Genomic DNA, 19,762 nt, shown 5'->3' on the forward strand with positions numbered 1-19,762 from the left:
AGAAAGAGGAATGAGCAGTTGGCTTCCCTATGAAACATTAAACAAATAGCCAAATTCTCCGTTCTTGTTTCTTTAAAACAAAATTATTTTTATGCTGATTATCCATGAAGAACTTGAAGATTCTTACTGGAAATCGTCTCCTGTAAGCTCGTAGTACGTAGGAATCATGTCTCTCTTTACCTGGTCTCACAAAGTGCCCGGGGTAGCATGGTGCACGTGCTCGTGCTTCCTAACTAGCTTTTGATGCTGGTGGTATTTGAAAGGTTATACATTTTAAAGAGTATTCTGTTCCCTTTTTCCTTGGCAGGACCAAGGAGCTTCTTTTCTGAAACCAGTGCTGTTTGGACTCTGTGAAAGTACACTTTGTTCTAGGAGAATTGGTGTGTGAAAGCCTAGAATATATATTGAGTTCTTGCAAGAAGGGGAGAGGGGGGAATCATGTTCTAGGACAGTGAATGCTGACTTGGTGCTGAATGAATGATTGTTATTTGCTCTTTTGCTCACAGGCTCGCTTTTCATATGTGCGGATGAAATATCTTTTCTTTTCCTGGTTGGCGGTTTTTGTTGGAAGCTGGATTATATATGTGCAGTACTCTACCTATACAGAACTATGCAGAGGGAAGGACTGTAAGAAAATAATAGTAAGTATTCTTGATTTCCTAGTATGTAGAAAAACCATATTAATAATATCTTATATTTACTTCTTATATACTTAGTAATAATTGTTTTCAAAAAGTAAAAGTTAATTCGACCTTAGAGTTGTGTTGAACTTTGTAGCTTTTTGATGTGGCCAAGTTAGTAGGAGTGTTCCACATCTTGAAAAACCTACATTTCAGAAATCTAAATATATAATACTAGATATGTGTGAGAGCATACTCACTACAGACAGGAATTTAAAAAAATATATATATAATAATTTAGTTTACTCACATCAGATGAGTTTTTAAATGTTTAGAGTATGAAACTATTATTTACAGGCAATCTTACTGGAACACATCTTTTGAATAAATGGAGTCATTCTCAAATATCAAAAATGTATCTGAAAAACATAGTATATATTTAGTATTTATTTTCTGTCCTAATGATTGGACACATCTCAGGAAAATTGCTCTATCAGTCTAAGATTTCTAAGTGATTATTTGTTATACATTTGAGGATCTGTAAATTTAGCTCCTTGTTTTCTTCTAATATTTTCTGATATAGATAATATTAAACCATTGCATCTGAGAAATGTATTTTTGATAATGATGATTGTTGGGATCCCAATTATTATAATTTATTAAAGATCCTATAGTTATTAAGTAGTTACTCTTCACCTAGGCCATTGGTGCTAGGTATGTATAGCATATAACTGGGAACAGGCTGTCAGGACCATAGGAACTTAGAGCCCAGCAAGGAAGAAAATGAATACAGTAAGGTAGGATAATGATTACAATAGCAAGTGTTATAGGAACATAAGACAGGGAGACCTGAAGCTTTCCAAAGTTCTAAGGAAATGAAAATCAGTTTAACTCTAGGCATTCTCAATTAAGATAAAAAATTATTCCCCAGGAGTATTACAGCCTCATAAGTAGGCAAGGGAGGAATTACTGGTCTAATAAGCAGGGAAATGAATTAGTAAAGATGAGTCCCAAATCAAGTTCAAAGGCGTCAGTCTTATATGTCCATTTCAATTGGCCATCCCAGATCATTAAATAATTTTTTTTTTAAGATTTGTTTATTTGAGAGAGAGAGCAAGGATGGGGAGAAGCAGCAGGCCGAGGGAGAAGCTGGCTCCCCACTGAGCAGGGAGGCTGATGCAGTACTCGATCCCAGGACTGCAAGATTATGACCTGAGCTGAAGGCGGACACTTAACTGACTGAGCCACCCGGGCACCCCCAGATCCTGGAAGGATTTTAAGATAAAAACCTCTGGGCCAGAGGCAGTGTACTGCATACTGGTCAGAAACACTTGAAATAATACTATGAAAGTCCCCCAAGCCCATTTTACAAATAAAGAAATATGTACACCTAAAATTAATGTAACATTGTATGTCAACTATGCTTTAATTAAATATATAAATATGTATATATGACTAAGACAGAGAGTTTTCTTGTTGATAATGGAGCCAGAACTTGGTCCTAATTCTGCTTCTATATAAAGCTCAGACTCTTTCTGCTACCCTGTGTCAGAAAAGACTAACAAAATTATAGTTTAATAAACTAGGAAAAAAACCCCACAAAACTCATCTGCTTACCTTCAATGAAGAAGAAAGAAGCAGGAGTTATATAATCAATTATAATAACATAAAATAGGGGTGTTTTGGGTGGCTCGGTGGGTCAAAGCCTCTGCCTTCGGCTCAGGTCATGATCCCAGGGTCCTGGGATTGAGCCCCACATCAGGCTCTCTGCTCAGCCGGGAGCCTGCTTCCCCCTCTCTCTCTGTCTGCCTCTCTGCCTACTTGTGATCTCTCTCTGTCAAATAAATAAATAACATCTTTTAAAATAATAATAATAATAATAATAACCTAAAATAACCAAAACTACTTGAAATGTCTATTTTCTCTTTTTCGAGGGCATTTTTCTCAAACTAGGTTTCTTGGGACACATTAAAAAGTATCCCATGGATAAAAGCTTTCTGCCGTCACATATATTTGAAAACAGCAGGTTAAACAAAGATAAATAGGTGACTTTCCTGAGGACTTCCCAAGATACTTAATATATTAATATGTACTGTGCATCTCCAGAAAAAGCAAATACATTTGATTAGGAAAAAACATCCCACCACAACTCCCAGGAAGACCTATTAACATCATCTGGTGATGTTAGAAATACTGTAATAAGAGATTAAAATAAAATGAAATAGGTATGCTTTTATTGTGTATTAATATAATAATATTCAAATTATAAGGCATATGATGGTGAATATTCTGTTACAAATGAGTTATACTTGTGAAGTATTTTTTGTTTTACTTATTATTTTTAATATTTATTATTGAAATGTTTTTCATGATTTTTCCTTTAATTTCACTTTATAAGAAATGGAAGAATTCTAGCATAATTTAATAATTCTAATATAATAATAATTCTAACATAATTTAATGGTTATCTGACTAAAATTTGAAAATAATTAAAACATTTTCTGAGCCTAAAACATATCTTTCCCCGGAGGCTGGCTTTAAAAAAATTGTAGTTTCTCTGCATTTGGGATTTATGTTCTTAAAACTTAACCAAAACTGGTAATATAAAGATCAGTAAGATAGTACTAACATTTAATAGGAATTTTGTGTTTAGAACTAGAAAGCAAGCAGAAAAAATATTTCTAAAGTATACATTAAAGCTTCAAAGAGCTGACAAGATACCTTGTGAGGAATTACTTGGTCAGGATCTGGGAGAGGATAAGGTTTGAGAAAGGTGAGCCTAGATTTGGTGACTTTGTTTGCCTGGGGTATATGATCTAAAATAGAGTTTTATGGGGCTAGGAAGATCAAAATCTAGTTCAGGTCCTACCAAGAGTAGGACCTTGGTACACCATGCTGTCAGTTGATACCCTAAAGAGCAGAACCCCACAGTAAAGGTGAACTAAAGGGAGCTGACTTTTGGAGCCTCTTTTTTCCTTAGGGTTGTTGCTGATACTGGGCATTGTGCAGAGGTCTAAGAAACAGGACTGTATACTGGGAGAGAGCTGCTGCTGGGGACAAGAAATTAGCAAGCTTTTGTAGAAAAGTAAGAGAGCCTAAAGCATACAGCCAGTTATCCTGTTGGGATATTTGCCAAATCCTAGCGTTTTGCAGAATGGAGGCTAAACATCTCATCGGAAAGCCTTTGAAAAGCAGAGCAGACATTTTGGCAGTCACACAAGATACAGCCTAGAGTTATGAACCTGCCAATGGGGGGACACCCCAGTGAATTCCCAGGCTCTCTATTAAAAACCCTAGAGGGCTATGCTCTTGGAATGGAGATCAGCCAAAAATAGCTTAAGCTTTACCAGAGCTGCAGCCCAGCCTCCATTCAGCACAGTCCCTGGTTGGTGATCAGCTACCATTCTATCTGTCTACTCACAGAAAGGGAAACGCTCTCTGGAGGCACTGTATGAAAAACCAGAGGACATGGCAAAAGACAAGGTGACATGATCAAAAACCAAGAGATAAACATGGACAGTAGAATCAGATCCACAGATGATCCAGATATTGGAGTCATCCTAAAAGGATTTTAAAATAACTGTGTTTAAAAAAATAAAATAAAATAAAATAAAATAACTGTGTTTGGGTTCAAGTAAATAGGAACAAAGGTAAAGAAATTAAATAAAACAATGGGTAATTTCAACAGAGAATTGAAACGTATTAAGAAGAATCAGGAATTTACAATATGGTAGTTCCTTAAAAAGTTAAATAGGGATCCAGCAACTGTGCTTCTAAGTATATACCCAGAAGACTTGAAAGCAGGGACTCAAGCAAATACTTGCATACCAATGTTCATAGTAGCATTATTCACAACAGCCAAATGTTGGAAACAACTCTAACATCCATTAACAGATGAATGCATAAACAAAATATATGTAATATTACTCAGCCTTTAAAAAAATGAAATTCTGATGCATTCTACAATATGAATGAACCTCAAAAACACAGTGCTAAATGATATAAGCCAGACACTAAATGACAAGTATCGTATAGTTCCATTTATATGAGGTACACACAATAACAGTTATATAGAAATTGGGAGAATGATAAAAGGCGTTAAAATGTTTAAGATTCTTGGGGTGCCTGGGTGGCTCAGTGGGTTAAAGCCTCTGCCTTCAGCTCAGGTCATGATCCCGGGGTCCTGGGATTGAGCCCCGCATCGGGCTCTCTGCTCACTGGGGAGCATGCTTCCCCCTCTCTCTGTGATTGCCTCTCTGCCTACTGGTGATCTCTGGCTGTCAAATAAATAAATAAAATCTTAAAAAAAGAGAGAAAAGGAGAGGGGCTTGTTTCCGCCCCGCTCCTGGGTGGTGGGCGGCCATTTTAGGTGCGTGTAATTAAGGGCTGTGGCGGGATTGGCTCCGCGTCTAGGTTCGTCTGCTGCTTCCCACCTACCACGGCCGGATCCGGAGCCCGTCCCCGCGGGGCGGGACCGCGCAACGGCCGACTCTTTTCCAGGTGAAGGGTAACCCCCGCTGAAGAGACACTTAAGTTCTGGAAATAGCAACTCAGTATCATGGCCGGCAGCCCTAATGAAGATTCAGAAGGAAGCACAGTGCGTAACAACTATTAACTTACTGGTGAACTGAAATTCAGAATAATTGAGGTCAAAAGCATAAACACTTTTTAATTAAAAAAAAAAAAAGAGAGAGAAAAGAAAAAAAAATGTTTAAGATTTTTTTTTTTTAGATTTCATTTATTTGACAGAGAGATCACCAGTAGGCAGAGAGGCAGGGAGAGAGAGAGAGAGAAGCAGCTCCCTGCTGAGCAGAGAGCCCGATACGGGACTTGATCCCAGGACCCTGAGATCATGACCTGAGCCGAAGGCAGAGGCTTAACTCACTGAACCACCCAGGCGCCCCCCAAAATGTTTTAAGATTCTTATCATATAGTTGAGTAAGGTAAAAATATCAACCAGTTAATATCAATTAGTCTATTCATATCAATTAATTAATAAAATGTCCCTCAATTGACTTTAGACTTTGTTGACTGAAATATGCCTATTGTTATTTCTAGGATAGCTTCTGGAATAGATAAAGATTGTATCATCTCCAAACTAATAAGGAAAAATGGAATAATAAAAGAATACTGAGTCCTAAAGAAGGCAAGAAAGTAAAGAAAAAGGAACATATAAGCAGTAGAAATAAAAATACATAACAAGACAATATGTGTCACAAATTGAATTCCCTGGGAAACATACTCAGAGACTGAGATTTGCCTGCAGGATATTTATTGGGATGGGCTTTAACATTAATTATTAATTAAGATTAAGATCTGTGGGGAAGTGAGGAAACAGGATAAACCAGAGAAGTTAAACTGCAGTACAGTGGTAACAAAGACCTCAGTTGATTCTACTGGGACTTTGGAACTGGAGGTAGCCTTGGAAATGTCCAGGCATTTATACCTGTCACTGACCAGTCATTGGATACAGTTTTCTACCCTCTTCCACCCTCTCTTAAGGAGACATGACTTTGGGTAAAGCTGTATTCTAGGACTGAGGACAAGTCCCAAAGAAAAGTTCAGCTGACTGCTGTTGACTACTTACATGCCCAACAGCTGAGGGAAAAAATACCCCAGTTCTAGACAAGATATGGCTGACTTACCATGGCATTGGCTGTAGTATATTTCTACCCAAATCTGTTTTTAATTACCTTAAATGTAAGTGGACCAAATGGTTCAGTTAAAAGGCAAAGATTGTCAGATTGTACTAAAATTTTTTATTTTTATTTTTTATTATTTTAAAAAATATTTTATTTATTTATTTGACAGAGATCACAAGTAGGCAGAGAGGCAGGCAGAGATAGAGAGGAGGAAGCAGGCTCCCTGCCGGGCAGAGAGCCCGATGTGGGACTCGATCCCAGGACCCTGGGATCACGACCTGAGCCGAAGGCAGAGACCTTAACACACTGAGCCACCCAGGCGCCCCTGTACTAAAATTTTTTTAAAAACTGTATTGTAGTTACAAGAGACACATTTAAAATATAAAGATGCAGATGGATTGAAAGTAAAAGAATAGGAAAACATTCATGCCAATTATAAAAAAGGGGGATGTTTAAAGGAAAAACCAAAGCTATATATATTCATGTAAGTTTTATATTACACAAACTGTAACTCCTTTTAAAGTCTAAATCAGCGGTACCTGGGTGATTCAGTGGGTTAAGCCTCTGCCTTTGGCTCAGGTCATGATCTCGGGGTCCTGGGATCAAGCCCCTCATCAAGTTCTCTGTTCAGAGTCTGCTTCCCCCTCTCTCTCTCTTCCTGCCTCTCTGCCTACTTCTGATTTCTATTTCTCTGTCAAATAAATAAATAAAATCTGAAAAAAATAATAAAGTGCAAATCAGCCCTTACTGGTGTGAAATGTAATACTTTTAAAATTTGGTTCTATGTTTTAGTTTTACAGTGTCTGTCTAAGTAATTGTCTGGCCTTTTCACAAATGTTGGCAATATCCACACATACTTTTTTTGGTCCTGGTAATTCCTGTTATGAAATGTAGACTCTAAACTGATTTTCTTTCTCCGTCTGTATTACTGCATAGACTGTTCTCCTATTTAAGTGGACTGAACTGAACCAGAGCATATAATAAGATGGCTGATTTTCAATTTGGATATAAAAATATAAAACTGCATTATCTCAAAACCACATTTAGCAAAAACGTGCTTGCCAAAGGATTTTTAGTATACTGTGTATAAACTGAACAGATTTACATTAGAATCCTCAATTTCATCTTCATGAACTAAGGAAGCTTGTAAAGAAATACAGAAGATCCCACAGAGGCCCTACAAATATTTCTTGCTGAAGTTTAACAATGTGGGTTCTTTCCTTTCCTTTGTAAGTTGGCAGTTTGACTTTTAACTTTTTTTAGTTCTTTTTTTCCTATTTTTAATCATTTAATACTTATTTTTAAGATAACTACTATCACATAGCTATTATGTAAGAGATATTTTAGAAGAATTTTAGAAGAAGTATCAGTCAACAAGTATTTTTTGAACACCTACTACACTTCAACATGTCAGTTATTATTCTAGATGCTGGTGATATAATGGTAAGCAAGATATGCAGAGTCCATGTCTTAAGGAGCTTACATTTTTTTTTTTTTAAGATTTTATTTATTTGATAGAGATCACAAGTAGGCAGAGAGACAGACAGAGAGAGAGGGGGAAGCAGGCTCCCTGCTGAGCAGAGAGCTCTGTGCGGGGCTTGATCCCAGGACCCCGGGACCATGACCTGAGCCAAAGGCAGAGGCTTTAACCCACTGAGCCACCCAGGCGCCCCAGGAGCTTAAATTCTTGTAGTGGAATATGTATAATAAAAACAAAAACAAATAAACAAATGACTTCAGGGACTAAGAAGCATAATAACAAAGGATGTAATAATAGCAATATTTTGTAGAAAATGGCTAGGGCATGCTACCTTAACCACAGTGGCTGGGAATGCCTTCCCTGAGAAGATGGCATTTTGAATTTGAACCTGATGGGAAGGAAGCAATTGTATGAATATCTGGACAAAAAGCATTTAAGGAGAAAGGACAGTGAGTACATGCCCAAAGAGGGGAGTGAGGTTAGAAAATATGGTTAGGGGGCGCCTGGGTGGCTCAGTGGGTTAAAGCCTCTGCCTTCAGCTCAGGTCATGATCTCAGGGTCCTGGGATCGAGCCCCACATCGGGCTCTCTGCTCAGCAGGGAGCCTGCTTCCCTCTCTCGCTCTCTCTCTCTGCCTGCCTCTCTGCCTACTTGTGATCTCTGTCTGTCAAATAAATAAATAAAATCTTTAAAAAAAAAAACTGAAATTAAAAAAAATATGGCTGGTTTCATGAATTTTATAAAAATCTGTTTCATTACTTTAGTCATATCATGTATATTTTAAGATCTTAGATATTGAAGGTACAATTCATCAAGTAAGGAGAAATTCTTGATAATAAGCAGCTCAACCATATCATGTTAGTCTATTGGAAAAATTACTAGGCTGGAGTCAAAGCACGAGACTTACCCTTTCTTATGATGTACTTCTTGAGTTTGAGTAAGTGACTTCATTTCATTGACTTCTGTTAAGTCCACTGTACATGTAGGAAAACTATCCCTGCTTGCCCCACCTACATCACGGATTTTATGGAGATAAAGGAGAATTGAACCAGTTACGATGGCTTTCTCTCACTGAATGATACCCTGACATATCTATTATTATCTATTAGAACCTTAAAGAAGGTTCTCAGGTCTTTGACTTGATTCTATTTGGCCCAGGGCAAGTACCTTAATGTTGATGTCGCTGTAACTATAACATTGTAATTCAGAAATTTCCCTAGAAAATTGCTATGACTGTCCCATTCCGAGCATTGCCTCCAAGCTAAATCACTGTGTAGGAGTTAGATGTCATAGGTGATCAACAGAGTGTGATAAGCAGTTCACTTATGTTTAAGAATCCTGGTCTGTCTTGTCCTACATAGCTTTCTTGTCTGTATACCTCTGTCTTTCCCCATCTCTCTCCATTTGCAGGCGAGGTCATAGCTATTGTGGTGGGTAAGAGCAGAAGCACTGGAATAATGGAACTTCATGCTTGAGCCCTAGCTTTCCATTCCCTAGCTGGATAACTCGGTCTTAGTCTGTGTGAAATGGGGGTTAATAATACTGTCTGTCTAGGGGCACCTGGGTGGCTCAGTGGGTTAAGCCGCTGCCTTCGGCTCGGGTCATGATCTCGGAGTCCTGGGATCGAGCCCCGCATCGGGCTCTCTGCTCAGCGGGGAGCCTGCTTCCTCCTCTCTCTCTGCTGCCTCTCTGCCTGCTTGTGATCTCTCTGTCAAGTAAATAGATAAAATCTTAAAAAAAAAAAAAAAAAGAAAAAAAAATAATACTGTCTGTCTCACCTGTTAGTTGTGAGGATAAAATGAATTCGTCCACTGAAAGCCTTAACACTATGCTTGACACAAAATAAATGATCATTGAATCATCATTATTATAATTTTGCCAAGTATATGCCTTTGAGTCTGACCTGAGAAGATAAGACATACACAGAACATTTTACAGTCAGTTAAGTTGTATTAGTCAAGGTTCAAGCCAAGAAGCAGAGACCATAAGAAATATATGTTAAGAGATTTATTATTTAAGTTTTTATTTACTGGTATTTGTTAACAACATGGATGGACCTTGAAGGCATTATGCTCAGTCAAATAAGTCAGACAAAAAAACAAATATTGTGCGATCTCACTTATATGTGCAATCTAAAAAGTAAAACGACAACAACAACAGGAGAACAAGCTCATAGATACAGAAAACAGATCGGTGTTTGCCAGAGGCATCAGACAGCAGGGGAGACAAAGTGGGTAAAGAGTGTCCAGAGGAACAAACTTCCAGTTATAAAATAAGTAAGTCATGAAGATATAACATATAGCAAGGTGACTACAGTTAACAATACTGTATTGTAGGGCAACCCCTTCAGCTTCCCTCCTCCTTGGGAGCTTTGTACTATCACTTTGCTATCGCTCAATAAACCTTGCTTTGCTGCCCACCAAAAAAAATTGTTGTACACCTTAGACTAAGATAATGTTATATGTCAGTTATATCGAAATTTTTAAAAAAGTGATTTACTGCAAGGAGTTGGCTTACCCAGTTACGGGGGCTGGCTAGATGAGGCCAAAATCCATAAGGAACGCTGTCAAGGACAGGCCAGACCTCTTGGGCATGGGCTGTAGCTGCTGTCCACAGACAGCATTTCTTCATCATGGGAGCCTCAGTAATTCTTTTAAATCCCTTCAACTAATTGAATCAGGCCCACCCAGATTATCTAGGATCATCTCTCATTAAAGTCAGTTGATCATGGGGGTACCTGGGTGGTGCAGTTGGTTAAGCATCTGCCTTTGACTCAGGTCATGATCTCAGGATTCTGGGAACCAGTCCCGCATCAGACTCCCTGCTCAGCGAGGAGCTTGCTTCTCCCTCTCCCTCTGCCTGTCGCTCCCCCTGCTTGTGTTCTCTCTCTCTCTCTCTCACTCTCTGTCAAGTAAATAAATAAAATGTTTAAAGAAAAGGTCAATTGATTATGCACTTCAATTGAATCTACAAAAACCTTCACAGCAACACCTAGATTATTGTTTGCTTTGTTAACTGAGGACTGAAGCATAGCTAAATTGATACATCCAAAGACCATCGATCAGATTAAAATGGTTTCTTCATTTATACCAGAAATAGTTGTACTATGAAAATGTAAAAAGAGAAGGCTTAGGTGATCACAGAGATCACTGTGGGTAGAATAGTAGAGAGAGGCTTTATAGAGAACATAGAATTTCTGTAGGAAATTTCTGTAGAAAATAGAAAGGATTTGGATAGGCTCTCGAGGAGCATCTTTCTCCTTTTAATTACAAACCATGCTTGCTTTAGTGCTTTCATCCCAAAGATCAATTTGCTGACCAACATTATATCTGAGAATTCCCAGGACCATGCAGTAGTAGCCACTGAACCACAGCCTTGGTTGCTGGGCCATTTGGCTGCCCGTAAATAAGCATATCTTCCTCTTTTGTCTTTTTATAGTAAGTTTTAAAAAACAAATTTAGAATGTTGATCAAATCAAATATATATTTCATATAAATTATGTGCTATGTGTGAATTGGCCTAATTTAGTAATCAAGTATATTTCTCATAATTTCAACATTGGAAATCACTATAGGACATTAGTATTATTTACCTGAGATGTTTTCTCTAACCAACAGATAATTTTTATTAAAAGGCATTGTTGTAAGGTTAATGGGCATAAAGCTTGATTTATTTAAGCTTCCAGGAAGCGAGGAGCCAAAACTGGAATTAATTCTATACATCATACATTGATTTATAATTTGAATTTAAGTTTCTTATGTTCAGGTTTTAATAAGAGTATTATACTTTCCATAGTCACATCCATTATTTAGAGCTTGATTCCAGTGAAATGCATAATAGCCTTTTAAAAAGTAGGCTTTTGAAATTTGGAGAAGGAAATATGGTGGGGGAGTGTGTATCCTGGGAAGCCAAGGTTAACTTGTGGAAGTTGTAAGCACTGAGAACAGTGTTCTGCTCTTCTTTGTTTAAGGGCAGCTTTCTCTGAAACTGAGGGCAGCCACCAACTAACCCTAATTAGATGTGCTTGGAAGGATCTATCTTTTCCAGTTTGCTTTTTTCTTTTATCCACCAAGCTAATTATAATACATTGTATAATTCATTGTATATTTTCTCTGATTATAGAAATCACTAATTCACTCTATTTCAGCAAGTCCTATTTGGTGACTAACCTTATAAAGAAATTTTGCACCATTTGACTGTGTAGTTTGCTGTGTTCTTTAAAAAAGAAAAATAGATTGGGGGAAGGGAGAGAAATTTTTCTTCTATACAATGTTCAGGACAACATTGCTTAGTAGTGATATTTCTGGCATGTTCCCATATAATTGAGAGTTTGTTTTGAGGTTCTGTCTGGTAATAATGATGAATCACCCACTGCCATTCTAATGAACCACTGCCATTCTATTACATGAGCACATGCTCTTTATACATTCATTCATGAGAGAGAGAGAGGGAATGGGGGAGGAGTTGAGGAAGAGGGAGAGAGAGCATCTTAAGCAGGCTCTAGGCCCAGCATGGAGCCAGATGTGGGGCTCCATCTCACGACCCTGAAATCATGACCTGAGTGGAAATCAATAGTCGGATACTTAACTGAGCCACCCAGGCGCCCCTTTTCTTTTTTTGTTTTTGGTTGTTTTGTTTTGTTTTGTTTTTCCTTTAGAGAGAGAGCACATGCTTTAACTTGGAAGCAATAAAAAATGAAAGAGCCCCTAAATTTTATTACAGACTCTTTTAAGATCTAATTTCTAGAGACAATGGTTTGTTGGTTAAAACAACTAGCTTAATATACACTAAATTTAGCAATATTGGGAAGTATGGTTTTAATTAGATAGTAGTACATAATTATTTCATTTATCTTTGCATTTGCTTAGGGTCAAAATTATTATTTGACTCTAGAGGTTCATTTTGTGCCTTTTTAAAAAAAAGATTTATTTATTTATTTATTTATTTATTTGACAGAGATCACATGTAGGCAGAGAGGCAGGCAGAGAGAGAGAGGAGGAAGCAGGAGCCCCATGTGGGGCTCGATCCCAGGACCCGGGATCATGACCTGAGCCAAAGACAGAGGCTTTAACCCACTGAGCCACCCAAGCACCCCTCATTTTGTGCTATTATCTTTTGTCTTTAAAATATGTGGGATGAATCCACTTGGAACCTACTGTTTTCAGAGTAAAAGCTTAATTTTTTCTTTTTAAGAAAAGTATCGTTTTCTTCTATGCCAGTTTGAATTAGATTACTAATCTCTTCTTGGTGAATTCACAGAAAAATATTTCCTAAACAAGTTTATTTCAAATCTTAACAAACAGGGGCACCTGGGTGGCTCAGTTGGTTAAGCGACTGCCTTCAGCTCAGGTCATGATCCTGGAGTCTCAGAATCAAGTCCCACATCGGGCTCCCTGCTTGGCAGGGAGTCTGCTTCTCCCTCTGACCTACCCCCTCTATGCTATCTCTCTCTCTCTCTCTCTCTCTCAAATAAATAAATAAATAAATAAAATCTTTTTAAAAATCTTAAAAACATAAGCCCTATTCTAAGAATAATGTTAACTGGTTATAGCAGCATTTCTGGTGTCCTATGTGTGTTATGGGCCACCCTCTTGTATCATGTGATGGTCACCGTAATCCTGAAACATGTGGTCTTGTTACTATTAGCATAATTCTGAGAAGCAGTAAAGACACTAAGGGTTAAAGCCAGTTTAGAAGAAACAAACCAACAGTTAAACAACATGTTATTTTCGTTACGTGCTTACCAGTACTTGCTAGAATGGGCAGATACGGAGATAAGACATGTCCCCGCCCTGAAGATGCTTACAGACTAGTAGAGGATATGGAAAAATAAACAAGCATGTAATTGAGACTGGGAGTAAGGTTGCTAAATTTAGCAAAACAGACAAACACAAAAACAGGATGCCCAGTTAAATTTTACTTTAAAATAAATGGTGAGTTTACTTTTTGAGTATAAGTATATCCCAAGTATTGCCAATAAGCAACTAATAAGTTTTCAATATAAGCATGTCCAATGCAATATTTCACTGGGCAGTCCAACTGAGAACATCCCAGAAGACTTTCTGGAAGAGGTTATAGCTTAATTGGATTTTGAAGAATGGACCATTATAAGCAGTAGGAGGCATGTGCGTAGCTACAGAGATAGGAAAGAATGCTACATTCCAGGAAGCGCCTGGCCAGAGCAGAGAGCCTGAGGAGCAGCTTACGGAGGTCACTTTTGCACAGTCAAAATCATAAAGCCCATGTATGTCCTGTTAGGAGTCTGCCTTTTATCCTCAGGGCAGTACAAACAAAATCAACAGAAGTTTTCTTTTCTTTTCTTTCTCTTTGTTTTTATAAAGATATATTTGTTTATTTGAGAGAGAGCACAAGGGGCGAGAGCACAAGTGGGGGTGGGGGGCGGTAGGGAGGAAGGGGACAGCAGGGAGAGGGAGACTCAGGTTCCCCACTGAGCAACGAGCCCTATTTGAGGCTCAATCCCAGGACCCTGGTCCCAGGACAGACACTTAACCAACTGAGCCACCCAGGCACCCCTTACGCAGGGAAGCAATTGGTCAGATACAGGTTTCAGAAGAATTTCATCAGTTGTGGAGGGTGGGTAGGTTGGATCGGAGACATCACAGGCAGGGAAACCAGTTTTACGGTTGTTACAGTAATACAGGCACAGAGAAGTCAGGGCTTAAACCATGGCATTGGTGGTGGGAATGGAACAGAAGAAAAAGTTTCAAGGCTATTACGGAGAACTTTGATTGCCAGCACTCGGTGACCAGTTGAGGGGAGAGGGGTGATGAGGAAGAAGAAGTTTAAGACAACTCCCTGTTTCTTCCCTCAGATACATGGGGTGGATGATGGCACCTTTTAATAAGGTAGAGAATAAAGAAAGATTAAGTTTGGATAAGAGGAAATAAATGTCAACAGCAAGTACAGACTACTGTTTCTAGGAGCTCTGCTGGAAATAGTTGGTTTTAGTTTGGTTTAAATTCTTTGAAATTGTGGTAAAATATACATAACATTTATCATCTTGGTCGCTTTTGTTTTTGTTTGTCATTATCTTTTTTTGCTTTATTGATGTGTAATTGACAAAATTGTAAGATTTTTAAGGGTATAATGTGATGATTTGATATACATTCTGAAAGGATTCCCTCCCTTGAGTTAATTAACACCTCCCTTACTTCACAGATTTACCTTTTGGGGGACATGGGGGTGAAAACATTTAAGTTTTGCTCTCAACAAATTTCATTTATACGATACAGCGTTACCTGCTCTAGTCACCATATTATACATTAGATCCTGATACCTTATTCATCTTCTAACTGAACATTTTTACCCTTTTACCAGCCTCTCCCTATTTCCCATACCCCCAGCCCATGGTAACCACTTCTCCGAGTTTGACTTTTTTTTTTTTTTTTCCTTAATTCCACATATAAGTGATACCATGTGGTATTTGTCTTTCTCTGTCTGGCTTATTTCACTTAGCATAATGCCCTCCAGTTTCATCCATGTTGTCACAAATGACAGGATTTTCTTCTTTTTTTAAGCTGAATAATATTTCATTGTATGTGTGTGTATGTATATATCTGTGCATACACACCACATTTTCTTTATTCATCATTAGACACTTAGGGTTTGTTTTTTTATTTTTTATTTTTATTTTTATTTATTTATTTTTTTAAAGATTTTATTTATTTATTTGACAGAGAGAAATCACAAGTAAGCAGAGAGGCAGGCAGAGAGAGGAGAGGAAGCAGGCTCCCTGCTGAGCAGAAAGCCCGATGCGGGGCTTGAACCCAGGACCTGGGATCATGACCTGAGCCAAAGGCAGCGGCCCAGCCCACTGAGGGCTGGCGCCCAGGGTTTGTTTTTTTAATAAGTCAAGTTCTTTGTTTGTTTTTTTCAAATTTCTCTTTAAATAACATCTTCGCCTCACATGGGGCTTGAACTCACCACCCTGAGATCAAGAGTCTCATGCCTACCCACGGAGCCAGCCAGGTGTCCCCACTTAGGTCGTTTCTATTATCCTGGTGGCTGTGAATAGTGCTGCAAAGAACATGAATAGATACCTCCTTGAGATAATGATTTCATTTCCTTTGTATATACACCCAGAAGTGGAATTGCTGGATCATATGGTAGTTCTATTTTTAACTTCATAAAAAACCTCCATACTGTTTCTCACAGTGCATTATAACTAGTTTTAAGCGTCCAGTTCAGTAGTGTTAAGTATATTCGTTGTTGTGCAACCAGTCTCCAGAACTTCTTCATCTTGCAAAACCAAAACTCTATACCCATCAAACAAGAACTTCCTATTTCTCCTACCCCTCAACCCACGGCAGCCACCATTCTACTTGTTGTTTCTATGAATTTGTCTACTTTAGAAACTTTATAAAAAGTGGAATCACACAGTACTTGTCTTTTTGTGACTGGCTTATTTCATTTAGCATAATATCCTTAGGGTTCATCCGTATTATGGCATGTTTCAGAATTTCCTTACTTTTTAAGGTTGAATAATATTCTGTTGTAAATATATGCCACATTTTTTTTTTTACCCATCTGTTCATTGATGAACTCTTGGGTTGCTTCTGCCTTTCAGCTGGGAATTTTTTTTTAAATTTTTTAAAGATGTTATTTATTCATTTGAGAGAGAGAGAGAGCGGGCACAAGTAGGGGAAGTGGGAAAGGGAGAAGCAGGCTCTCTGCTGAGCAAGGAGCCAGATGCGGGACTAGATCTCCGGACCCTGAGCTCATGACCTGAGCTGAAGGCAGACACTTAACCGACTGAGCCACCCAGGAGCCCCTGGAATTTGTTTAAAATTGACCTCATCCAGTTTAGTTATGCATACTCCTTAGTTTCTGTTTTGAAAAATAATGGTAGCTATTGAAAATGTGTGATATCAGTGAGTATTAACTGATTATCCCACACAACCTTATTATTAGGTTATAATGAAAATGATTTCTGGCAGACATTTAGGTATTTATTCAGCACATAGTTAATTGTAAGCAGTCACAAAACCTTCCATATAATCAGTCTGTAAATTTTTTTTTAAATTTTATTTATTTATTTGGCAGACAGAGATCACAAGTAGGCAGAGAGGCAGGCAGAGTGAGAGGGGGAAGCAGACTCCCAGCCGAGCAGAGAGCCCGACGCGGGGCTCGATCCCAGGACCCTGAGATCATGACCTGAGCCGAAGGCAGAGGCTTAACCCGCTGAGCCACCCAGGTGCCCCCATCAGTCTATAAATTTATTAAAGTTCTACTTCTGTCCTTTTAGGTGTTCTGTCAACTTGCGTGAAAGATTTACTCAAGGCGGAAGCAATGATACTCCAGAGGCAAGCTTCTATTGCCCTCATAATTAGCATCAGGCAACTAGAAATTCTGAACCAGTGATTCTCAAAATGTGGTCTCTTTGACCAGCAGCATTAGTATCACTTTGAAACTTGGTCCAAACGCAAATTTTCAGCCTCACCTAAAACCAAATGAGTCAGAAACTCTGACAGTGGGGTCCATTTGTCTCGGTTTTAACAAGACTTTCAGGAGATCTGAGGCTTCCTACAGTTTGAGAATTTCTGTTGTAAAATAATTAACTCTGAGTACCTCCCCAAAGATAAAGTTTGTAGCTTCAACTGGTTCTTCTACCCCCATTATGAAAAGGTAAGGGATATCCCATATTTCAACCAATCTACATATCTTAAATACCTTCAATTTCACCAATGATAGTCCATTTCTAACATTCACTGTGACATTTAACAAGCTAAAAATGTCACCAATATGACCCTTATTTACTAATTAACAAAATCCCAGAAATGGATCAATCTTGACTAGGATATGGACGATAGAAGCATGTGTAGTAGTTGCCTCAGAGCACATGCTTCTTTATTACCTGATTAGGACTCTCTAGCCCTATACATTACTGGACTATAAGCACACAAATATCACACTGTGTCTGCTGAAGAATTTTGAAGTACATTAACGACATTATAACAGAAGGGGAGGAGAGATGGAGAAGGTTCTTGTGTGTGTGTGCATACGTGTGTGTGTGTAGGGAGAGGAAGAGTATGCGATGAGCACAATTAATGGCTAAGAGGAAGAATTCAGGGAAGAAGGAAAAAGAGATGTTGATGATACAGTGAGAGTGCAGAGAATGGTGAAGATTAAAGTAGCGGATGTGAAAAATAAAACAGCTGATGTGGGGAATTGGAGAGGGCACTAACTGGACTTGAAGAATTTTCAGGCAACCTGACTCTCCTGTTTTTTCCTAAGGAAGAATTGGCAAGAAAATAAATCTTAGAAAATGATTTAAAACCTAGGATTTATACATCTGTTCATTGTTATTGCTCTTTGAGATACAATTTCCACAGTTCATGAAATTACCCCTTCGGCGCCAATGGGTTTTGTAAAATGTAGCTAAAGAGTGCCATCTTCTGGTACTACCAGGTATGTGCAAACAAAGGCAGGATGTATGATAGAATCCTCATAGCAGTAAAATCTCACCACTGGAAAACCTTTAATATTTTCTGCTGAGTATCCTATTGTAAAGTTGAACTTCTTTATAACCTGTGTCTTTCTAGTTAGGAGATAAGATTACTAGCAATGATTATAGTTTGTGTGTATGGCCATGCCTGAAAAACAAAGCTGTATGTGGCCAACCATACTTTTCATATAAGCATATGGGAAATTTGCTTTTGGTTTGTGATAGAAGCCACAAGCTGAAGAGCCTGTTCTTTGTGACCACCTCTTTGATGCAGGGTTGGCTTGAAGACTTAGCTCAAAACAGGAATCTGATTTTTTTTTTTTTAATTTTATTTATTTGACAGAGAGAGAGATATCACAAGTAGGCGGAGAGGCAGGCAGAGAGAGAGGAAGAAGCAGGCTCCCCGCTGAGCAGAGAGCCCGATGCGGGGCTCGATCCCAGGACCCTGGGATCATGACCTGAGCTGAAGGCAGAGGCTTTAACCCACTGAGCCACCCAGGCGCCCCAGGAATCTGATTCTTGTAGCTGAATGTCAGACTTGTCTTCACTGCTTAACGATTCACTAATAAGATACTAATTTAGTCCTTTTTAAAAAAATGTTTAATGCATTATAGAAAAGTATTAATTTTATTCTTAGTAATGTTTTAAGATCAAAACTACTATGTTTTTAATCATAGTTATTTGATAAACATTTAGTGAACACTTAAAATACTAAACTCTGTTCTGTGTGCTAGAAAGGGGAGGTTCAAAGATGAATATGACCTTGTTTCTGCCTTTGAATCAGCTTACTTTCCACCAGGGAGGATAACATGAACATAAATGATGTTAGATTTGGGAATATAAGGAAAGAAGAGAGGAACGATGTAGGATCAGGAAGGAAATATACAGCCTCAAGATTATGGATGTGGTGGAAAGGGCCACGTTTAAATCTTGACCTTGGGCAGGGTTATGAGTAGAGTGTTCCTCAAGATTCAGGAGCCAAAAAAAAAAAAAAAAAAAAGATTCAAAAGCCAAAGATTGGGACATTTGAAGCAAATAACTCTTTAAGTCCTATTCTAGAAGCTGTTCATAATAGAATGTGCTCTTTCTGCATAAATACTCAGAATAGAGTTCATTTATTCATTCATTCAACAAGTACTTTTTTTTTTAAGATTTTATTTATTATTTATTTGACAGAGAGAGATCACAAGTAGACAGAGAGGCAGGCAGAGAGAGAGAGGGAAGCAGGCTCCCTGTCGAGCAGAGAGCCCGATGCGGGACTCGATCCAGGACCCTGAGATCATGATCTGAGCCGAAGGCAGTGGTTTAACCCACTGAGCCACCCAGGCACCCCGAAAAGTACTTTTTAAGCACAACTGATCATGCGTCAGGCAATGTGCAAGTCCCAAGGAAAAAATAAAGGTGGAAGTCCTGTCCCTGCTTTGAGTTGCTTGTGCAGAGGGAATGAATGTGTCCAGAGTCCCTTAGTAGGAACACTGTGGATGGGCATCTGACCCAGCCATTATTAAATCTGCTATACGTGCTCCTCTCCAAGATTAAGTAATTCTGGTTCTTTT

General features: G+C 38.5%; 1 protein-coding gene across 1 annotated transcript in view; it reads left to right on the forward strand.

Moving 5' to 3' along the window:
* The window catches only part of DIPK1A (divergent protein kinase domain 1A), a 125,040-nt gene that overhangs the window by 88,741 nt on the left and 16,537 nt on the right, over positions 1-19,762 (forward strand). The window contains exon 2 of the mRNA XM_047725373.1: positions 507-641. Within this exon, the coding sequence (XP_047581329.1) occupies positions 507-641 (135 nt within the window). The remainder of the gene's footprint in view (positions 1-506; positions 642-19,762) is intronic.

This window comes from Lutra lutra, chromosome 4 (assembly GCF_902655055.1).
Source record: "Lutra lutra chromosome 4, mLutLut1.2, whole genome shotgun sequence".
Classification (NCBI taxonomy): domain Eukaryota; kingdom Metazoa; phylum Chordata; class Mammalia; order Carnivora; family Mustelidae; genus Lutra; species Lutra lutra.